Source organism: Entelurus aequoreus, linkage group LG22, assembly GCF_033978785.1.
Source record: "Entelurus aequoreus isolate RoL-2023_Sb linkage group LG22, RoL_Eaeq_v1.1, whole genome shotgun sequence".
Taxonomy (NCBI): Eukaryota; Metazoa; Chordata; class Actinopteri; order Syngnathiformes; family Syngnathidae; genus Entelurus; species Entelurus aequoreus.
In genome coordinates, this window is record NC_084752.1 from 3,930,111 (window position 1) to 3,953,819 (window position 23,709).

General features: G+C 39.9%; 1 protein-coding gene across 1 annotated transcript in view; it reads left to right on the top strand.

Annotated features, from left to right (window-relative positions):
• Positions 1 to 23,709, top strand: part of pkd2 (polycystic kidney disease 2) — a 39,168-nt gene that overhangs the window by 6,576 nt on the left and 8,883 nt on the right. Inside the window, exons 2-11 of the mRNA XM_062032942.1 lie at positions 535 to 648; positions 11,501 to 11,634; positions 11,700 to 11,950; positions 12,031 to 12,255; positions 13,936 to 14,164; positions 14,232 to 14,402; positions 14,468 to 14,649; positions 17,039 to 17,159; positions 17,228 to 17,326; positions 17,393 to 17,514. Coding sequence (XP_061888926.1) covers positions 535 to 648; positions 11,501 to 11,634; positions 11,700 to 11,950; positions 12,031 to 12,255; positions 13,936 to 14,164; positions 14,232 to 14,402; positions 14,468 to 14,649; positions 17,039 to 17,159; positions 17,228 to 17,326; positions 17,393 to 17,514 — 1,648 coding nt within the window. The remainder of the gene's footprint in view (positions 1 to 534; positions 649 to 11,500; positions 11,635 to 11,699; positions 11,951 to 12,030; positions 12,256 to 13,935; positions 14,165 to 14,231; positions 14,403 to 14,467; positions 14,650 to 17,038; positions 17,160 to 17,227; positions 17,327 to 17,392; positions 17,515 to 23,709) is intronic.

The window sequence follows — 23,709 nt, forward strand, 5'->3', positions numbered from 1 at the left end:
GCCAGAATAAAAAGGGAACTTGTACTGTTTTTCCATGAACAATATAATGTTGTAAAAACCAATGTCAATTTAACACAAAAATTCTGGCAACTAAGCTGCCAGCTTTTTCCGTAAAACCCCCCAAAAAACAGTGGTACTGTTTTTCCATTTACCGTAAAATGTTGTAAAAAAAACAAAACAAAACACTATTTTACAGTAAAATCTTGTAAATTTAAAGTTTTTACTGTAAAATCGACAGTAAAATGTTGTAAAAAATTAAAAAAAAACATTTTACAGTAAAATATTGTAAATGTAAAGTTTTTACTGTAAAATGGACAGTCTACTTAAAACAATTTATATAATTAATAATGAAATCCAGAGGCAAATTCATACATTATTCACTGTTACAAGCGGCCCTCTGATGGCAGTCATAACTGCCATGTGGCCCTCAATGAAAACCACTTTGACATCCCTGTTATATAGGATTCAACCTCTTTTTTTCCATGTACCAAGATTTTTACGATATTAATTGCATATTTCCGCTCACCTGTGCAGTTCTTTGGGGCACGGAGCTGATGGAGGACAGCGACAGCAGCCGGGAGAGGTACCTCTGGAACGTCCTGAGGGAGATGCTCACTTACATCGCCTTCCTCGTCACCGTCTGCGTCTGTGAGTCAACATTTACGCCCGATTAGGAACACCCGATCATGAGACAAATTGTAATCAATGTGCCAGGAATTCACAGCATTTAACACTATTTTTTTTTTTACAGTCAAAAACTGTGATCAAAATATACTGTAACATTACAACAAATGACAATACCCTTATATTTTGCAGCAATTCACTGTTATGTCACTGTAAAATACTGTAATCTAAATGTACTGTAACAATACAACAAATGACGATACACTTATATTTTGCAGCAATTCACTGTTATGTCACTGTAAAATACTGTAATCTAAATATACTGTAACAATACAACAAATGACAATACCCTTATATTTTGCAGCAATTCACTGTTATGTCACAGTAAAATACTGTAATCAAAGTCAAATTACTGTGAATTCAATGTGATTTGTCTCTTACGGGGTTCTACGTTGCACACTCTTGTACAGTAGGTGGCAGTATGCTGTTAAACCAAGAGAGTGATGAACAATTTAACCACAATTGTGAAGTTACAGTGAGTAGTTGTAGTTTTATTGTAATTATTAGGGGTGTAACGGTACGTGTATTTGTATTGAACCGTTTCGGTACGGGGGTTCCGGTTCGGTTCGGAGGTGCACCGAACGAGTTTCCACACGGACATATTAAGTAGCGTAACGCACGTTGAGAGGAGGCACAACACACGGCATGCTAGCAGCTAACGGGCTAGGATAGACTGACCATACGTCCTCTTTTCACCGGACATGTCCTCTTTTGCGGAGCTGTCAGGGCGGAGTTTCTTAAATGCCTCAAATGTCCGGCATTTTGAGTTAGGGTTGCGTGTATTTTCAATGTACGTTCAGGGTTAAGAAGGGGTTGAAAACAAAACAAATTGTGCGCGCAGCAGCATTGGTGAGGGAGGGGCAGAGACAGAGAGAGTGAGAGAGTTATGATAAATGCCAGGTTCTGCTTTTTATCCATAGATTTATCACATTTAATTTTTTATTATCTATAGCAGGGGTGTCAAAAGTGTGCCCCGGAGGCCATTTGCGGCCCACAGCTAATGTTTTAAAGGCCCACGGCACATTCTAAAAATTCTATTCAAATAAACAAAAACATAACAAAAGTGAAATTAAAAAAAGCTTAAAGGTTAAATGTAATTTAGAAAAAGTTGCAATGTTGACTAATAAAACAAAGCTGTTTTTTTTTTCTTTCAAACTGTCATTGCTCAAAACATAATATTGAATCAAAATCAATGTTATTATGAATTATTGACCTATCCAAGGTTCCCATTACTTCACATCAAATATTACACTAAGAAAAATATTTTTGGTGGAAGATTTTGCAAATTTGGTAAATAAATAACCCCAAAATTTACATTTTGTTGTTTTCTTACTGTACCGAAAATGAACCGAGGTACGTACCGAACCGAAATTTTTGTGTACCGTTACACCCCTAGTAATGATCTATACCAGTGATTCTAATCTAGTGGTACGCCAAACAAAAACTTAATTGAATATTCAAACACAGTGTTACTGTTCAAATTGTGTGACAAAAATATTAAATATGCGTGTTAAATAAAACCTCTGCCTTGTTTTAAAATCATTACTTAGGCCTACTAGGCTATCAATCAATCAATCAATGTTTATTTATATAGCCCTAAATCACAAGTGTCTCAAAGGGCTGTACAAGCCACAACGACATCCTCGGTACAGAGGCTACTGTATTTTAATGTTGGTCATTAGGGATGTCCGATAATATCGGCCTGCCGATATTATCGGCCGATAAATGCGTTAAAATGTAATATCGGAAATTATCGGTATCGTTTTTTATTATTATCTGTATCGTTTTTTTTTTTTAAATTTTATTAAATCAACATAAAAAACACAAGATACACTTACAATTAGTGCACCAACCCAATAAACCTCCCTCCCCCCATTTCTTTCTGTTATCAATATTCTGGTTCCTACATTATATATCAATATATATCAATACAGTCTGCAAGGGATACAGTCCGTAAGCACACATGATTGTGCGTGCTGCTGCTCCACTAATAGTACTAACCTTTAACAGTTAATTTTACTCATTTTCATTCATTACTAGTTTCTATGTAACTGTTTTTATATTGTTTTACTTTCTTTTTTATTCAAGAAAATGTTTTTAATTTAGTTATCTTATTTATTTATTTTTTTTTAAAAGTACCTTATCTTCACCATACATGGTTGTCCAAATTAGGCATAATAATGTGTTAATTCCACGACTGCATATATCGGTTGATATCGGTATCGGTTGATATCGGTATCGGTAATTAAAGAGTTGGACAATATCGGAATATCGGCAAAAAGCCATTATCGGACATCCCTATTGGTCATTATGGTGGTACTTGGAAGTGTTTTCTGAGGTTCGAGAACCACTGATTTATACAATCACAACTGTGAAGTTACAGTATTTCATTGTAACTTTGTTGTAATTAACTGTAAGAATGACAGCTGTGCAGTTCCAGTACTGCAAATGTTGCTGTGAAAGTAATGCAATTATGAGATCATGTGAATTTCCAATGGCATTTTTTTTTTTTTTACAGTGTACAAAGCGGTGGGGCCAGTAGTTTGTTTACATTCCGACCACAATGATCAGAAACACATGGTCCCAGAAAACCACAACGTATCCCTCTGGGCATCCTCCATTAGCGTATTTCTTTTCAACATCGCAACAAAAAAATGTCACCATGAAACGAAAGCATGCTCTGTGTTTAATGCCGACACACCCAAAAAGAAAACACAGAGACACACTTAAGACCTAAAATGTTAGACTCTACTCTTATTATACTCTAGTTACGTCTTCATCTGTGAATCTTATGACTCATATCGTGCCTGCGGAGTAAAAAGTTGTCATTTATGAGTTCCACAGATGGGATAACGCAACACGGGGCTTGAATTTCACTGACTGGCACACAAAAAACGGAGGGTGTCCGCATCCAAAGTATGGAACTAATGGTTTACGCCGTCCCCCGGCCTTGGTTATGCTGCTTCAGAGGGAGGAAAATGCCAGCGTACGTGTGGTTAAGGGCGGTTCTGGAAAGTATTTCCTGGCGCACTCTGGCCGGCGAGTTAGAGCAGATTTTGCCAGGCGGGGCAAGACAATGGGAGTCACTGTCAGGGGCGACTCTCGCTTGTTGACCCCATTTCAAGTACTAATTATGGTGCTTAACCCTTGTGTAATGTTCATATTGTTGTTACTCAGCCAGCGTTTGTGGGTCTGATGGACCCCTTGCAGTGTTTCCCATAAACTGCCAAGATACCTGTGGCGGTGGGGGCGTGGTCAACATGACATCATCAAGCAATTTGCATAATTTACTACAATGATTTGATTTTCTCTAAAAAGGCTCAAAAAATGTATACTTACTAATTAATAATAACTGTTTTGTTTTAAACGTCCATCCATCCATCCATCCATTTTACAATATAATTACAACACTTTATGTACATATTTATATACAGATTTGAACAATAAGTTATTCACTGAAATATATTTATTAATTGTGGTTCTTACAAAAAATATATCTTATAAAATATAAAAGCTAAAATGTCTCTTAAAGCTCTGCCCCTTTAATTAGTGCATACTAAATAATTTAACTTTAACCATATTATTTACCAGCAACATAAAGTGAAACAGAGGCAGAGGTGTCCTGCCACAGTCAGTAACAAATAAACAGAAAACAGTAGTGGTGGTAGATAGACACAGAGCTTCATCAAACATCTGATCCACTGAACAAAGAGCTCCAAAAATCTAGAACTTTAGACTGCCATCAGTTTTACTCCCTACACTTAACCATGTGTTTCCTACTGCCTGCAGACTTTGCACCCTTTGTTATATACACATGTTGTGTTTCTAATATAAATACATTTAATAAAGTCAAATACAAATAAGGCAACAAGAGAAGTATCCTACACTTCTCTTTTGTAAAGTAAATCTGAACAGCCGATATGGGCATCTACATCAACTATATGATTTGCCTGAGAAGCTGGACAGGACAAAAAAATATATATATATATATATATATATATATATATATATATATATATATATATATATATATATATATATATATATATATTTTATTTATTTATTTATTTATTTTAAAATTTGTGGCGGACGTAATTCTTTCGTGGCGGGCCGCCACAAATAAATGAATGTGTGGGAAACCCTGCGTTGCATTTTGTGGCTTTTAATGCCTCACAATCAAACACTTTTATGTTAAAATACTGAACAGATGTTGACCTTATCCCGATAAACATCTGTTCAGTATTTTAACAAGAAGTGTTTGATTGATCCCAAAACCAGTGAAGTTGGCACGTTGTGTAAATGGTAAATAAAAACAGAATACAATGATTTGCAAATCCTTTTAAACCTATATTCAATTGAATAGACTGCAAAGACAACATATTTAATGTTCGAACTGGAAAACTTTGTTATTTTTCGCAAATATTAGCTCATTTGGAATTTGACGCCTGCAACATGTTTCAAAAAAGCTGGCACAAGTGGCAATGAATACTGACAAAGTTGAGGAATGCTCATCAAACACTTATTTGGAACATCCCACAGGTGAAGAGGCTAATTGGGAACAGGTGGGTGCCATGATTGGGTATAAAAGCATCTCCCATGAAATGCTCAGTCATTCACAAACAAGGATGGGGCGAGGGTCACCACTTTTGTCAACAAATGCATGAGCAAATTGTTGAACAGTTTAAGAACAACATTTCTCAACCAGCTATTGCAAGGAATTTAGGGATTTCACCATCTACGCTCCGTAATATCATCAAAAGGTTCAGAGAATCTGGAGAAATCACTGCACGTAAGCGATTATATTACAGACCTCCGATCCCTTAGGCGGTACTGCATCAAAAATCGACATCAGTGTGTAAAGGATATCACCACATGGGCTCAGGAACATTTCAGAAAAAACACTGTCGGTAACTACAGTTTGTCGCTACATATGTAAGTGCAAGTTAAAACTCTACTATGCAAAGCGAAAGCCATTTATCAACAACACCCAGGAACGCCGCCAGCTTCGGTGGGCCCGAGCTGATCCAAGATGGACTGATGCAAAGTGGAAAAGCGTTCTGTGGTCTGACGAGTCCACATTTCAAATTGTTTTTGGAAACTGTGGACGTCGTGTCCTCCGGACCAAAGAGGAAAATAACCATCCGGACTGTTCTTGGCGCAAAGTGTAAAAGCCAGCATCTGTGATGGTATGGGGGTGTATTAGTGGGTAACTTACACATCTGTGAAGGCACCATTAATGCTGAAAGGTACATACAGGTTTTGGAACAACATATGCTGCCATCTAAGCGCCATCTTTTTCATGGACGCCCCTGCTTATTTCAGCAAGACAATGCCAAGCCACATTCAGCACGTGTTACAACAGCGTGGCTTTGTAAAAAAAGAGTGCGGGTACTTTCCTGGCCCGCCTGCAGTCCAGACCTGTCTCCCATCGAAAATGTGTTTGGCATTATGAAGCGTAAAAAACTACAGCGGAGACCCCCGGACTGTTGAACAACTTAAGCTGTACATAAAACAAGAATGGGAAAGAATTCCACTTTCAAAGCTTCAACAATTAGTTTCCTCAGTTCCCAATCGTTTATTGAGTGTTGTTAAAAGGAAAGGCCATGTAACACAGTGGTGAACATGCCCTTTCCCAACTACTTTGGCACGTGTTGCAGCCATGAAATTCTAAGTTAATTATTATTGTTTATATAGACTTAGTAGACACAACGTATATTAAGTATATTGAGTTTTATTCCGACACTGAGGCAGCCGACATGTCAACATAGTTCCCTCCAGGACAAGCCATATCCCAGCAGCCCCCACTGCCCCGCCTCCAGCATGAATAGCCGTAAAGGGAAACATAGAACTGTCGTAAAGTGTTCATTGGAGAACAACACACGTTAACAATCTCCCTCTTCTTTCTTTAAAATAAGAAAAACAAAAGCCAAGTGCAACAAGGGAAAAGGCAATTGAAAAACATTCAAGAAAATAACAAAATACAATCAGCATTCTCGCCTGTGTTTTTTTTTTTTTTTTTTTTAAACAACAATTAGGGTGAATTCCAATTAGGGTGGATTCCACAGTCCTTCACATAGTGCTTTCAAGAGCACTAGGGATGATGCCCCCTTTTTCGTCAGACAGTCAGCTAGTTGGGCTTTTGTCACTGACCAGAGCACCTTTTTGATTGTTTTACTCTGAATGAGCTCCTTGATCCCGCTTATATCCAACCGAAGTCTCTTCTCTGTGACCTGTTTAGTGGACTTAAGGGCATCATAAAGAGAGTGATTGTCAGTCACACAGACCAACGTGGGAGCATTTAATTTGGTGGTCCCAGTAGTGAGCTCCGAAAAAAGAGTAGAAAGGAAAATAGCATTGTCTATTCCATCCGACATAGCGAGTGTCTCTCCCGCAAGGGTGCTCCGCACCACACGCCTGATCCTCTTAGATTGCCAACAGAGAGGAGAAAACTTCCCGTTTTCCCCCATGAGAGTGATCAATGTCCCTCCTTGAGTACCTCCATCAGGCAAGTTTCCCAGCGAGGCATCACTGAAGACAGTCAAGTTCAAAGCATCATTATTACCCAAATGTTGAAATTTCAGAGTAACCTTTCCTGCTTTAAGTTTACGAATCACCTTATTTGCATCATGAATGGACTGCACAGTAGCATTTTTCAGAATAGATGCCAAAATACAAGCGTCAAACATAACATCAGGTCTAGTTTGTTTTGCAACCCAAAGAATTTGTCCTATTTTTGATCTCAGCTGCTCTCTTTCCGTTTCACTAAGAGCTGAATCTCTCTGTATAGCACGTGCTGGCTGCATGTTTATGGGTTGCATGTTGTCAATATAGCCCTGCTGATTCATCTCAATTACACCATTTACAGTGGCAATGTCCATTCCTACATAGCAGAAATTATCATGTTCCTCACGTCCCACACGGAACGCACACTTCAGTCGAGGAATCACATCAGTTACAAAGTTTTGTGAACCTGCCCAGAGAAAATCATCCACATGACATGCAAGTACCCCTTTTACTTTGCATTGTTCATCCAACCAATAAAAGACTGCAGGATCCACTTGTGACACTTTACCACTTGTGCTCAGCATTATTTCTTTCACTCTATTATACCAATAAAGTGATGCATCAGCAAGACCATATACACATTTCTTAAGTTTCCATAGCACCCCTTTACTGTTTGCTTCTGGGGGGGGTTGAACATGAATGTCCCTTGATAACTCCATGCCTTGCAAAAAGGCAGATTTAATGTCCATAGAATGGACCTTCCACTGATTTTGGCTAATCACTGCTAGCAATAACCTCAGGGATTCAGAAGCACAGGTTGGTGAATCTTTTTGCAACTGTTGGATATTGAACTCTTCAAAACCCCTGGCTACAAGTCTAGCTTTAGGCACAATACCGTTCTCAGTTTCTTTTAGACTACAGACCCAACGGGTGGAAACACATCTTTGGCCTGTATCTTCAACTTCTTCAAAAACATTATTATTGTTCCAGTTTTCAATCTCTATTTGTTTAGCTTCATCAAATGATATGTCTTTTGTTATAAGTACATCAGCATCCATGACTTCTGAATCGGACTCAATGCTGAGACTATTCACACGTGACAGATCAACAGCTTCTTTTTGACCATGACTCCCATCATTTTCAATAAATTGCAGGTTATACCAATTTTTATACCCTCCTGTGGCTTTGCCTGCTCTACCTAGGACTTTTGCTTTACATAGAACACTTTCATCACTTTTCATAAAGGTTACAGTATGTCCCGCTTTTACCTTGACACTGGACACAGGAATAACAGGGTTATCATTATAGACATTGTGCTCCATTTGAGTTTGAATTACATCATTATGAGTCACTAACGAATGAGCTCCCTCTCCTGCATTGGACTCTCTGTCACTTTCCTGTTCGTTATCAGCATCTGTGTTTTGTGTACTGAATGAGCCACCTGTGGCTCTGTTCACTACATCTGTGTTTTCACTGTCTGCTGCTTGATTCTGTACAATTATCTCACTGTTTGTGTCATCGAGAACCTCACTTTGAGCAGTTGTGTGTAACTTATTAAGCCTCGAGTGATGTACTCTAACAAGGATACCACCATGTCTTACAAATACAACAGCCCCATCCTGACCAATAACTATCCCTGGTCCCTTCCACTCTGTACTGTCAGCTCGTTTGTAATAGACCTTGTCTCCTGTCTCATATTTTTCATCTGTGGATCTGAGCTGCTTACGTAACGCTCTCCTTATTCTCTCTGAACATTCAGCTTCAGTGAAAGCCTTCCTAGAAGCATGCAACGCTGATATGTGTTGTCCTACCCTTGCACTAACAGTAGTGCCTTCGAGTGCAGGTAGTTTATCAATTAATACAGAGGGAAGGTTAGGGTTTTGACCAAATACCAGTTGATGTGGGCTATAACCATGAACACTGTGCATACAGTTCTTAGCCATAAGAGCCCAGTCTAGGGCAGTGTGCCAGTCACATCCATTTTCCCGTTTCACCTTCAGTAGGATGTCGGTGAGAGTCTGGTTGTGTCTCTCCAACAGCCCGTTGCTCCAGGGACTGTATCCTGCTGTTGTCCTCGTCTCGATGTTGAAGTTTTCGGCCATGTCACGAAACTCTTCATTATTGAACTCTCCACCGTTGTCGCTGTACAAAATACGAGGAGGGCCGTGAACACTTATCCATGTGTGGATGAGGGCGTTGACCATTTCAGAGGCCTTCTTTGTCTTCACAATGCTTCCTGCACTGAACCGGGTGAATTGGTCGATCACATGTAGATACCACACTCCTGGCTCCAACTCATGCAGGTCCACCGCCACCGTCTCATTATATTCTGTAGCTAGAGGCAGACCAACAGCTGGCCTCGGCTTCGCTTTGCTGTATCTCTGACATATGTCACAATCATGCACTATTTGTTGCAAAATAGTGAGGCAGTCCTTGTCTTTATTACCCGAGCTTTGAATTAGCCTCTGCAGCCTGTCTGCAGATGCGTGGCCAAACTGTTTGTGTAGCTTGAGAAGGATTTTGCGCTTTTCGGCTGAAGACATGTTTTCTGTCACTGTCAGGACTTCATCTTCAGCTGTCGCTGCAAGTATCACGTCATCTTTCATTTGCTGTGTTGTGCTGTTTTTGTCTCTTATGTCCACACAGTAGTGTCCTGAGCTGGTGAACTCAAGAGGAATCTGCTGTTTAAACATCACTGCTCTGTCATTCTCCATATCTAAAACAGTTCCTGCCTTCTTCAGTGAGGACTTACTCAGCAGCAGTGGAATGTCAGCGTTGACCACTTCTGTCTCAATGTGACATTTTGTTTGTCCTATTTTGGCAGGTAGTTTCACTTTTCTGGTGGAATATACTAAGTTGCCATCTCCAAAACGAAATGGTCTTGAACTGGTGTTTTCTGTCCTCATCATTTTGTCTGTCTGCTCTTGACTGAGACAACTAACATAACTGTCAAGCCATTTCTCCCCACATACTGTACGAGTGCATGCCGTGTCTATGATGGCTGATCCCAGGGATTCAGTTATGAAAATCTCAGCGTCAGACATAGGGTCATTTGTCAACAACGTTATGTTAACTTCTTCTACATTTTCGTCTTCTGTTAGTCTTACTTGTTCGTTCTTCTTGTAAGGACAGTCCTTGGCCCAATGAAATGTGCTTTGACAAACGGCACATCTTGAACGCTTACCGAACTTATCCAATGGGTTGGTGCCCGGCAACGGTGTCCTTTCACTCTTCTGTTGAAACGTGTTCCGTCTTCCCTGTCCTTGTCGTTGTCGTTGTTCAGTGAAGAAAGCTGCATCTTGGTTTAGTTGAATCCCGTGCGACAAACCTGGCGCCGTTTTCGCTCCAAAAATCCGCTTGAGTGCCGACTTCATGGACGCAAACTTTAGGTCGGGGCACGCCGTTAGTGCAAGTTGTCTGTTTTTCTCATCGAGGCAGGCCGTGTCCAACAACTTGAAGGCTAACACAGCATCTGGAAGCGCCATGTCGTACTTTTTAATTCGATTGTATCGCTGCTCAAAGTCAATTATGTAGTCTGCCATTGAAACGGAACTGTCTTTCATTAAACGATCAAACTGGGAATACGCTTCGTACGCGCGGTCCTTTTCTTCTTGCTGAAACACACCGTCCAGTTTTGCTAGTAATGTCGCCATACCAGTGTCTTTGTCCAAGTCGTCTGCTGGTATCTCCATAGCGATATCCTTGGCTCGTCCTTCCAGACCCAAAGCCACAGCAAGCGCCTGCTTCTTCTTGTCGAGTTCGGTAACTCGTGCCCATATGTTAACTTCATTTTTCCAACATTCATACGGCCTGGTTTCGTCAAACTTCGGCGGTACTCTGTAGTTCGCAGCCATCTTCAAACCATCCTCTGCTACCAATGTTTATATAGACTTAGTAGACACAACGTATATTAAGTATATTGAGTTTTATTCCGACACTGAGGCAGCCGACATGTCAACATAGTTCCCTCCAGGACAAGCCATATCCCAGCAGCCCCCACTGCCCCGCCTCCAGCATGAATAGCCGTAAAGGGAAACATAGAACTGTCGTAAAGTGTTCATTGGAGAACAACACACGTTAACAATTATTTGCAAAAAAAAAATAAAGTTTATGAGTTTGAACATCAAATATGTTGTCTTTGTAGTGCATTCAATTGAATATGGCTTGAAAAGATTTTGCAAATCATTGTATTCTGTTTATATTTACATCTAACTCAATTTCCCAACTCATATGGAAACGGGGTTTGTAAATGATACACTTCAAAAATGAGCTGTTCCCCTTAAAGTCTTTTCTTGTGTTTCACGCCATGTAGTGACGTACGGGATGGTGAGCACCAACATGTATTACTACACCAAAGTCATGTCGCAGCTGTTCCTGGACACGCCGCTTTCCGCTGGAGAGGCAGCCACTTTTAGGAGCCTTTCAACCGTGGAGGATTTCTGGAAGGTAAAATGCATCGTGAGCATAGAATTGAGAAAAACATGTACATTAACATGACTCATTGCCACCAGTACACAGAGGGCCCTTTCCTGAAGGGCATGTACTGGGAGGTGTGGTACAACAACAAGAGCCTGCCGGAGAACCAGAGTCTCATCTTCTACGAGAATCTCCTCCTCGGCGTGCCGCGTCTACGCCAGGTCAAAGTTCGTAACGAGTCCTGCAGCGTGCACGAAGACCTGAGAGACCGAGTTCAGGACTGCTACAACGTCTACACGCCCGCCAACGAGGACACCGCCCCCTTCGGGCCCAAGAACGGAACGGCGTGAGCGTCCCCTGTCAATCCCACTCCACCGTCTTGTCAGCCCACGCCGTGACGATGACGACGGGTGTTTTCTCTGACAGGTGGAGACACACGGCGGAGGGCGGCATGAACGGGAGCAGCTACTGGGGCCAGGTGTCTAAATACGGAGGTGGAGGGTACTACCAAGACCTGTCCCGTACCAAAGAGGAGTCGGCGGTCCAACTGCAGTTCCTCAAGGACCACCTGTGGCTGGACAGGGGCACCAGGGCGGTCTTCCTCGACTTTGCCGTCTACAACGGAAACATCAACCTTTTCTGCATCGCCAGGTAAGCCTCATCCTATATATGACTTCATATTTCATATTTACTAGAATTCTATTACCGTATTTTCCGGACTACAAGGCGCACTTAAAATCCTTTCATTTTCTCAAAGCTCGACAGTAGGGGTGTAACGGTACGTGTATTTGTATTGAACCGTTTCGGTACGGGGGTTTCGGTTCGGTTCGGAGGTGTACCGAACGAGTTTCCACACGGACATATTAAGTATCAGCTTCCTTTTGACTATGTCTGTCAGTCCTCTACACAGCACCCAGCATTGTCCCACCCACACAACCATCTGATTGGTTACAAACAGAGCGGTAACAGCCAATCAGCAGCAGTGTGTGTGTGTGTGTTACGGACAGCAAAGCCCTGTCTGTCTGTTATTTCACTTGACCTTTTTCTGTGTTGATTGAGCTGTGTTGAAGCTGCGAAAAAGGACATTATGTTAAATGAAGAGTTTCTGTCTCTGATAGTTGATATAATAATGTAAGTGCATCATTAAGCCTACATGAACTCCATGGTGTTCAGGGATGAATAGACTCTCTTTTTGCTATTGTACCATTTTTTCAGCTATAGTTACATGAATCATTAGTAATGCAGCAGCCTGGTTTTGAACGGCAGGGTCCCTGCTATCACATGTTGATACAAATATAACATTTACATAATAAAATTCAACTACAGGCTTCCCAAATGCTGTAATAAATTAAGCATGATGAGTTGACTTGAAACTGTTTAATGTTGCACTTTTTATATTTTTATATGTAGAAGAAAAGTTTTGTCATTTTAATTTAATCTGTGCAACAACTTGAGGCAGTTTAATGTTGATTAACGTGGGCAGAATTATTATAGTGTTCCCAATGTTAGAAAGATAAAGCCATTGTTTACACATTTGGTAAATAAATAACCAAAACATTTATATTTTGTTGTTTTCTTACTGTACCGAAAATGAACCGAACCGTGACCTCTAAACCGAGGTACGTACCGAACCGAAATTTTTGTGTACCGTTACACCCCTAGCGTGTATATTTTATAGAGATGTCCGATAATATCGGCCTGCCGATATTATCGGCCGATATATGCGTTAAAATGTAATATCGGAAATTATCTGTATCGTTTTTTTTATTATCAATATCGGTTTTTTTTTGGTTTTTTTATTAAATCCACATAAAAAACACAAGATACACTTACAATTAGTGCACCAACCCAAAAAACCTCCCTCCCCCATTTACTCTCATTCACACAAAAGGGTTGTTTCTTTCTGTTATTAATATTCTGCTTCCTACATTATGTATCAATATATATCAATACAGTCTGCAAGGGATACAGTCCGTAAGCACACATGATTGTGCGTGCTGCTGCTCCACTAATAGTACTAACCTTTAACAGTTAATTTGACTCATTTTCATTCATTACTAGTTTCTATGTAACTGTTTTTATATTGTTGTACTTTCTTTTTTATTCAAGAAAATGTTTTTAATTTATTTATCTTATTTTACTAATTTTTTTAAAAAGTACCTTATCTTCACCATACCTGGTTGTCCAAATTAGGCATAATAATGTGTTAATTCCATGACTGCATATATTGGTTGATATCGGTATCGGTAATTAAAGAGTTGGACAATATCGGAATATCGGCAAAAAGCCATTATCGGACATCCCTAATATTTTAACGCTTATATTTGCCAGGTTGCTGGTGGAGTTCCCCGCGACCGGCGGGGTCGTGACCTCCTGGCAGTTCCAGAGCGTGCGACTGATCCGATACGTGAGCAGCTGGGACTACTTTGTGGCTCTGTGCGAGGTCATGTTCTGCCTGTTCATCCTCTACTACGTGGTGGAGGAGGCGCTGGAGATCCGCATCCACCGCCTGCATTACTTCCGCAGCTTGTGGAACTGTCTGGATGTCGCCATGGTGACGGTACGTACACGGACGCCACGTGACGTCGGCCGTTGTCTCACTGTGCAATGCGGGTCCGATTCCCCAGCTGAGCGTAGTGGCGATCATCATGAACATAACCAGAACGGCCATGGTCGGGCATCTTCTCAAAAGCCTGCTGGAGAACTACACCACTCACCCCGCCTTCGAGCCTCTGGCCGACCTGCAGGTGCACTTCAACAACGTGGTCGCCGTCATCGTCTTTTTTTCCTGGCTCAAGGTGCGCACACACCTGCAACACAAAGTTCCAATCAAAAGGTGCTGACCGTTGACGCCGTCTCGCAGCTCTTCAAGTTCATCAACTTCAACAAGACCATGAGTCAGCTGACAGGCACCATGTCTCGCTGTGCCAAGGACCTCGTGGGCTTCGCCATCATGTTCTTCATCATCTTCCTGGCCTACGCCCAGCTGGCCTACTTGCTCTTTGGAACCCAGGTGGACGACTTCTGCACCTTCCAAGCCAGCATGTAAGAACAAGAAGCTACCATATTTCCTCAAATAGTGGCCTCAGCTCTAATGTTCACCTTCCCTCAATTAATCAACACTTTCCTTCATGACCTTTCCTACTTTTTAACACCAGCCTATTTCCGCCATGCCTCAATTAATTGCTAGCTTCTGGTCCTCCACTTGAACAAATTCACTAAACACCTCACTTCAAATAAACTCCTCATATTCCTCCCTCAGCAAAAAAACAAAGATGGTACTACAAGGAGTTTCTATTTTTACTACAAAACCACACATTCGTACAAAAAAGGGCCTCCGTTCTAATTAACACCTCACCTCAAGTACATTCCTCATATTCATTTGTACAGATAAAGGCCTCCGTTCTAATTAACACCTCACCTCAAGTAAATTCCTCATATTCATTTGTACAGATAAAGGCCTCCGTTCTAATTAACACCTCACCTCAAGTAAACTCATATTCCTCCCTCAGCAAAAAAACAAAGATGGTACTACAAGGAGGTTCTATTTTTACTACAAAACCACACATTCGTACAAAAAAGGGCCTCCGTTCTAATTAACACCTCACCTCAAGTAAATTCCTCATATTCATTTGCACAGATAAAGGCCTCCGTTCTAATTAACACCTCACCTCAAGTAAACTCCTCATATTCCTCCCTCAGCAAAAAAACAAAGATGGTACTACAAGGAGTTTCTATTTTTACTACAAAACCACACATTCGTACAGATAAAGGCCTCCGTTCTAATTAACACCTCACCTCAAGTAAACTCCTCATATTCTCCCTCAGAAAAAAACAAAGGTGGTACTACAAGGAGTTTCTATTTTTACTATAAAACCACACATTCGTACAAAAAAAAGGCCTCCGTTGTAATTAACACCTCACCTCAAGTAAACACCTCATATTCCTCATTTGTACAGGTAAAGGCCTCCATTCTAATTAACATCTCACCTCAAGTAAACTCCTCATATCCCTCCCTCAGAAAAAAAACAAAGATTGTACTACAAGGAGGTTGGATTTTTACTACAAAACCACACATTCGTACAAAAACAGGCCACCGTTCTAATTAACACCTCACCTCAAGTAAACTCCTCATATTCCTCCCTCAGAAAAAACCCAAAGATGGTACTACAAAGAGGTTCCTATTTTGTTTTACAAAAAAAAAAACACATTTGTACAGATAAAGGCCTCCACTATAATTAACACCTCACCTCAAGTAAACTCCTCTTATCCCTCCCCCAGAAAAAAACCAAAGATGGTACTACAAGGAGTTTCTATTTTTACTACAAAACCACACATTCGTACAAAAAAGGGCCTCCGTTCTAATTAACACCTCACCTCAAGTAAATTCCTCACATTCATTTGTACAGATAAAGGCCTCCGTTCTAATTAACATCTCAAGTAAACTCCTCATATTCCCCCCTCAGAAAAAAAACAAAGATTGTACTACAAGGAGGTTGGATTTTTACTACAAAACCACACATTCGTACAAAAACAGGCCTCCGTTCTAATTAACACCTCACCTCAAGTAAACTCCTCATATTCCTCCCTCAGAAAAAAAACTAAGATGGTACTACAAGGAGTTTCTATTTTTACTACAAAACCACACATTCGTACAAAAAAGGGCCTCCGTTCTAATTAACACCTCACCTCAAGTAAATTCCTCATATTCATTTGCACAGATAAAGGCCTCCGTTCTAATTAACACCTCACCTCAAGTAAACTCCTCATATCCCTCCCTCAGAAAAAAAACAAAGATGGTACTACAAGGACTATTTTTACTATAAAACCACACATTCGTACAGAAAAAGACAAGCCAGGACTGCGAGTGAGCTGAGCTGCTGTTTATATTTCTAGAAGGTCAACGGGCTCATAGTGATGTTACTAGTAGTTGACTGGGAGGTGTTTATTCTCATTTGGGGAGAGTCCGCTGCCTGATGATTACCTGCTAAACGCTAAGCACTGACTACATGCGCTCTGAATACACACTGCTGATTGGCTGTTACCGCTCTGAATACGCACTGCTGATTGGCTGTTACCGCTCTGAATACGCACTGCTGATTGGCTGTTACCGCTCTGAATACGCACTGCTGATTGGCTGTTACCGCTCTGAATACACACTGCTGATTGGCTGTTACCGCTCTGTTTGTAACCAATCAGATGTTTGTGTGGGTGTGACAATGCTGGGTGCTGTGTAGAGGACTGACAGAGACAGACGCAGAAGAAGCAGAGCAGCTTGTTAAGACTTTAGCTTAGGCGACTACTTAATATGTTCGTGTGGAAACTCGTTGGGTACACCTCCGAACCGAACCCCCGTACCAAAACGGTTCAATACAAATACACGTACCGTTACACCCCTAGTCATGTGTTGTTTTTTTGTCATTTTATCTTGTAGTTTCACGCAGTTCCGCATCATTCTGGGGGACTTTGAGTTCTCCGAGATCGAAGAGGCCAACCCTGTACTGGGACCCATCTACTTCACAACGTTTGTCTTCTTCATCTTCTTCATCCTGATGGTGAGCAGCGGGGGTAGCCAGGTCCACATTGACCTGAGAGCAGTCTGGCTGACACGTGTCGCACACAGAACATGTTCCTGGCCATCATCAATGACACCTACTCGGAGGTGAAGGCGGACATGTCTCAGCAGAGGTCCGACATGGAGATGAGCGACCTCATCAAGAAGGTAAGGAGTCGCCCTCCGTGTAGCCGGGACCAAAGTTACAAGTGCTGCCTCGTGTCGCTCGCTCAGGGTTGTAACAAAGCCCTGATGAAGCTGAGGCTGAAGAAGACGGCGGTGGACGACATCTCGGACACTTTACGTCAGGCTGGGGGGAAACTCAACCTGGATGAACTACGACAGCACCTGAAAGGGTGAGTGTTTGCTTACTCACCCGCGCCATTAAACTGTATACTTGTTATTCTTTATTTTATTATGGTATCATCCGCGCCATACTTGTGAAAAAAATACTACTACTTGAATAAAGTTGCAATACTTCATTTTTTCCCCCACATGAACAGACATGTAATATTACAATAATATTCATTCGAATGCAGCTGAGATAGGCTCCAGCGCCCCCCGCAACCCCGAAAGGGACAAGCGGTAGGAAATGGATGGATGGATGGGTAGATAATTACTTTTCTTGATATATATATATATATATATATACACATACATACACACACATATATACAGTACATCTACACATTTTTACATATACATACAGTATTTATACACACACTTATATATATATATACATACATATATACACACATATATATATACACATACATACTGTATATACACACATATATATATATACATACATACTGTATATACACACATATATATATATACCGGTACATACATGTATACACATACTGTATATATACATACATATATACACACAAATATATAGACCTACATATACATATATACACATATTTGCATATGTATAAATATACATACAGTATATAGTCATTTATATGTATATGTATGTCTATATGTATATATATGAAAAATATATATTATATGTATATGTATGTCTACATATGTATATACAGTATGTGTGTGAGTACATATGTATGTGTGTATTTATATATACTGTATATATATATATATATACTGTATATATATATATATATATATATATATATATATATATATATATATATATATATATATATATATATATATATATTTATATATATTTATATATATATATATATATATATATACACTACCGTTCAAAAGTTTGGGGTCACCCAAACAATTTTTTGGAATAACCTTCCTTTCTAAGAACAAGAATAGACTGTGGAATTTCAGATGAAAGTTCTCTTTTTCTGGCCATTTTGAGCGTTTAATTGACCCCACAAATGTGATGCTCCAGAAAGTCAATCTGCTCAAAGGAAGGTCAGTTTTGTAGCTTCTGTAACGAGCTAAAGTGTTTTCAGATGTGTGAACATGATTGCACAAGGGTTTTCTAATCATCAATTAGCCTTCTGAGCCAATGAGCAAACACATTGTACCATTAGAACACTGGAGTGATAGTTGCTGGAAATGGGCCTCTATACACCTATGTAGATATTGCACCAAAAAGCAGACATTTGCAGCTAGAATAGTCATTTACCACATTAGCAATGTATAGAGTGTGTTTCTTTCAAGTTAAGACTAGTTTAAAGTTATCTTCATTGAAAAGTACAGTGCTTTTCCTTCAAAAATAAGGACATCTACATGTGACCCCAAACTTTTGAACGGTAGTGTATATATATATATATATATATATATATATATATATATATATATGTATATGTGTGTGTTAGGGCTGCAACAACTAATCGATTAAATCGATTATAAAATAGTTGGCGATTAATTTAGTCATCGATTCGTTGGATCTATGCTATGCGCATGCGCAGAGGCAATTTTTTAATTTTTAATTTTGAAAAAAAAATTTTTAATTTGAATTTGAATTTTTTTTTTTATAAACCTTTATTTATAAACTGCAACATGTACAAACAGCTGAGAAACAATAATCAAAATAAGTATGGTGCCAGTATGCTGTTTTTTCCCCAATAAAATACTGGAAAGGATAGAAATGTAGTTTGTCTCTTTTATCCAATTATTAATCGATTAATCGAAGTAATAATCGACAGATTAATCGATTATCAAATTAATCGTTAGTTGCAGCCCTAGTGTATGTGTATATATATGTATATATAGTCGAGGTTTCTGTGGTTTATCCGTTATACAGTGCTCAATACCGGAATATACCTGCAAAACAGGCTTGTAGCGATGATATAGCCTCTGTGTTTTTTTCTGACCCAACGTATATATATGTATATATGTGTGTGTGTGTGTGTGTGTATATACATATATATATATATATATATATATATATATATATATATATATATATATATATATATATATATATATATATATATATATATATTTATTTATACTTTTTTCTCGACACTGGGATTTTTTTTACTCGCTGCATGAACTATTTTCTCGTAAATTGAAGAATGTTTTTTGTATTGTGTTTTTTTTTCTTTCTAAAAAAACCTTTTCTTATAAATGTGAGGCTTTATTCTCAAAAGTTTTTTTTTCCCCAAAAAATGTGGGACACTTTTTTGTTGAAATATTATGACTTAACTCTTGCAATATTTTAACTTTTTTTTTAAAGAAACAACAAAATCAGTATTTGTTATTTTGTATTGTATAACATGACAGTTATAGCTGGATTTACTTTATTTATGAACGTATAAGCAGCATTCTTTGACTGAACACCTCATGGAGGAGGAGTCCAGACGGAGTCGGAATGACAGTTTTGTAGAATTGTATTAAAAAAATGTAAAATACAGAATATGTTCTGCAGAAAAGGAACATTATATCACGATAAACAGCCTGGGCTCCATCCTTAGCATGGAAGACATCCTTTACCCTTCTAAGTACATTTCCACAAGGACAAGACGTAATCAGGGAAGACATTTGTACACCATGTGTTTGCTTATCGGCGTCAGATAAACGATGTGTTGACAATCAAGGACAGCTCTAACACTCTGCATTGTTATTCTGCACCGCAACCTGAAGACACCGATGAATAAAGAGTGTAAAAAGTGAATATTGTAGCGGTTGCTTTAAGGACATAATTCACCACACCTGTTTACTTGACTTTGTCCTCATTATTCACTGCCATTGTTCTATTGTGCACATAACAATGTTGTTCTTGTTTACCATTCATATATGCTGTTAAGCGTGAGTAATTGGGTGCCTCCCCTTTAAGTGACCATCAAGAGATTTACCCCAAGCTTTATGTACAAACCCAAAACTAGTGAACTTGTCACGTTGTGTAAATGGTAAATAAAAACAGAATACAATGATTTGCAAATCCTTTTCAACTTATATTCAATTGAATAGACTGCAAAGACAACATATTTCATGTTCACACTGGTAAACTTTGTTATTTTTTGCAAATATTAGCTCATTTGAAATTTGATGCCTGCAACATGTTTCTGAAAAGCTGGCACAAGTGGCAAAAAAGAGTGAGAAAGTTGAGTAATGCTCATCAAACACTTATTTGGAACATCCCACAGGGGAACAGGTGGGTGCCATGATTGGGTATAAAAGCAGCTTCCATGAAATGCTCAGTCATTCACAAACAAGGATGGGGCGAGGGTCACCACTTTGTCAACAAATGTGTGAGCAAATTGTTTAAGAACAACATTTCTCAACCAGCTATTGCAAGGAATTTAGGGATTTCACCATCTACGCTCCGTAATATCATCAAAAGGTTCAGAGAATCTGGAGAAATCACTGCACGTAAGCCATGATATTACGGACCTTCCATCCCTCAGGCTGTACTGCACCAAAAACCGACATCAGTGTGTAAAGGATATCACCACATGGGCTCAGGAACACTTCAGAAACCCACTGTCAGTGACTACAGTTGGTCGCTACATCTCTAAGTGCAAGTTAAAACTCTCCTATGCAAAGCGAAAGCCATTTATCAACAACACCCAGGAACGCCGCTGGCTTTGCTGGGCCTGAGCTGATCCAAGATGGACTGATGCAAAGTGGAAAAGCGTTCTGTGGTCTGACGAGTCCACATTTCAAATTGTTTTTGGAAACTGTGGACGTCGTGAGGAAAAGAACCAAAGTGTAAAAGCCAGCATGTGTGATGGTATGGGGGTGTATTAGTGCCCAAGACGTGGGTAACTTACACATCTGTGAAGGCACCATTAATGCTGAAAGGTACATACAGCTTTTGGAGCAACACATGTTGCCATTCAAGCAACGTTATCGTGGACGCCCCTGCTTATTTCAGCAAGACAATGCCAAGCCACGTGTTACATCAACGTGGCTTCATAGTAAAAGAGTGCGGGTACTAGACTGGCCTGCCTGTAGTCCAGGGGCTGTACTTATCAAGCTTCTTAGAGTGCCATTTTACACTTAAGTCCTGAGAATTTGCGAAATGTAGTCCTACTCTCAAACTTAAGAATAAAAGCTTTTTATCAACGTTCTTAAGTCTAAGAATCACTCCTACTCTCCACGATATTTAAGAGACCTTCAGAGGTGTCTTAAGTGGTTAGGAGTTGCCAGCAGGGGATGGCACTGAGGCGAGAGAGACGTGCGCCAACGTTCAGGGAACGGAACAATGTTTTTTTTTTTTTGATGACGAGCAGCTGATCAAACGGTATCGTTTAGACAGAGCGGATATTATTTTTGTCACAGATTTAATACTTTTCGATTCCTTGTTGATTTCTGCATGTGTCTGCAGTGGGCTAGTATATATAGAGCCACCCACACCAGTTTCAAATTAGTTGCCTAATTAATGAATTGGAAAGAAAATGTTATGACAGTAGCGTATGTGTGTGGCCGTGAGGTGAGTGACGTCAGTGAGTGTGTGGGCGAGAGAAGAGAGGGAGCGGTAGCGTGAGTGCCGGCGGGGACTAGTTTGTTTTGTATTATTTTGTAGTTTATTGTCAAAATATACACTCCCATTGTCCACTTAAATATTTCCAAGATATTTCTTTATTCTTAGACAACGCATTGATTCCTTTCCGTGATTGGTCATTTCTATGGACACAGAAATGACGTCACCTAAAATTGCGTTTACGGCACATAGTAATGTCGTCATTCAGCTCTGAGTGTGACACTTAAGATTCAGTCCTACACTTCGCTGAAAGTGTGAGTAAGACGCTTGATAACTAACTTTGAAGTGCAGCTTTCAGCCAAGAATTTATTTACTCTTAAGTCAACTCTTAGCAGACTTCTTAGGAGTCATTCTAAGAAGCTTGATAAGTACGGCCCCAGACCTGTCTCCCATTGGAAATGTGTGAAGCCTAAAATAGCAGAAGGGAGACCCCCGGACTGTTGAACAACTTAAGCTGTACATCAAGCAAGAATGGGAAAGAATTCCACGTGAGAAGCTTCAAAAATGTGTCTCCTCAGTTCCCAAACCTTTACTGAGTGTTAAAAGGAAAGGCCATGTAACACAGTGGTGAACATGCCCCTGTGACAACTTTTTTGCAACGTATTGCTGCCACTAAACTCTTAAAGGCCTACTGAAATGAATTTTTTAAATTTAAACGGGGACAGCAGATCTATTCTATGTGTCATACTTGATCATTTCGCGATATTGCCATATTTTTGCTGAAAGGATTTAGTATAGAACAACGACGATAAAGATTGCAACTTTTGGTATCTGATAAAAAAAAGGCTTGCACCTACCGGAAGTAGCGTGACGTAGTCAGTTGAACATATACGCAAAGTTCCCTATTGTTTACAATGATGGCCGCATGAAGTGAGAGAGATTCGGACCGAGAAAGCGACAATTTCCCCATTAATTTGAGCGAGGATGAAAGATTTGTGGATGAGTAAAGTGCAAGTGAAGGACTAGTGGGGAGTTGAAGCTATTCAGATAGGGAAGATGCTGTGAGAGGCGGGTGGGACCTGATATTCAGCTGGGAATGACTACAACAGTAAATAAACACAAGACATATATATACTCTATTAGCCACAACACAACCAGGCTTATATTTAATATGCCACAAATTAATCCTGCATAAAAACACCTGCGTGTTTGTTACGCTAGCTCCTAGCTCCTCTGCTAGCTCCTAGCTCCATAGAACACGCCAATACAATTCAAACACCTGATCAACACACACAATCACTCAGCCCAAAAGACCGTTCACCTAACCCAAGGTTCATAAAGCTTATATATTTTTAAAAAGTTACGTACATACGCAAAAAAAAGTTGCGCACATACGGTCAAGCGATCAAATGTTTAGAAGCCAAAGCTGCATACTCACAGTAGCACGTCTGCGTCTTTGTCATCCAAATCAAAGTAATCCTGGTAAGAGTCTGTGTTGTCCCAGTTCTCTACAGGCGTCTGTGTATCGAAGTCAAAAGTCCTCCTGGTTAGAGTCTCTGTCATCCGAGTTCTTCCATCTTGACTGCATCTTCCGGGAATGTAAACAAAGAAGCGCCGGCTGTGTACTGTTGTTGCTGACTACGTTCGAAAAATACGTCCATTTCGCACCGACAACTTTCTTCTTTGCTTGCTC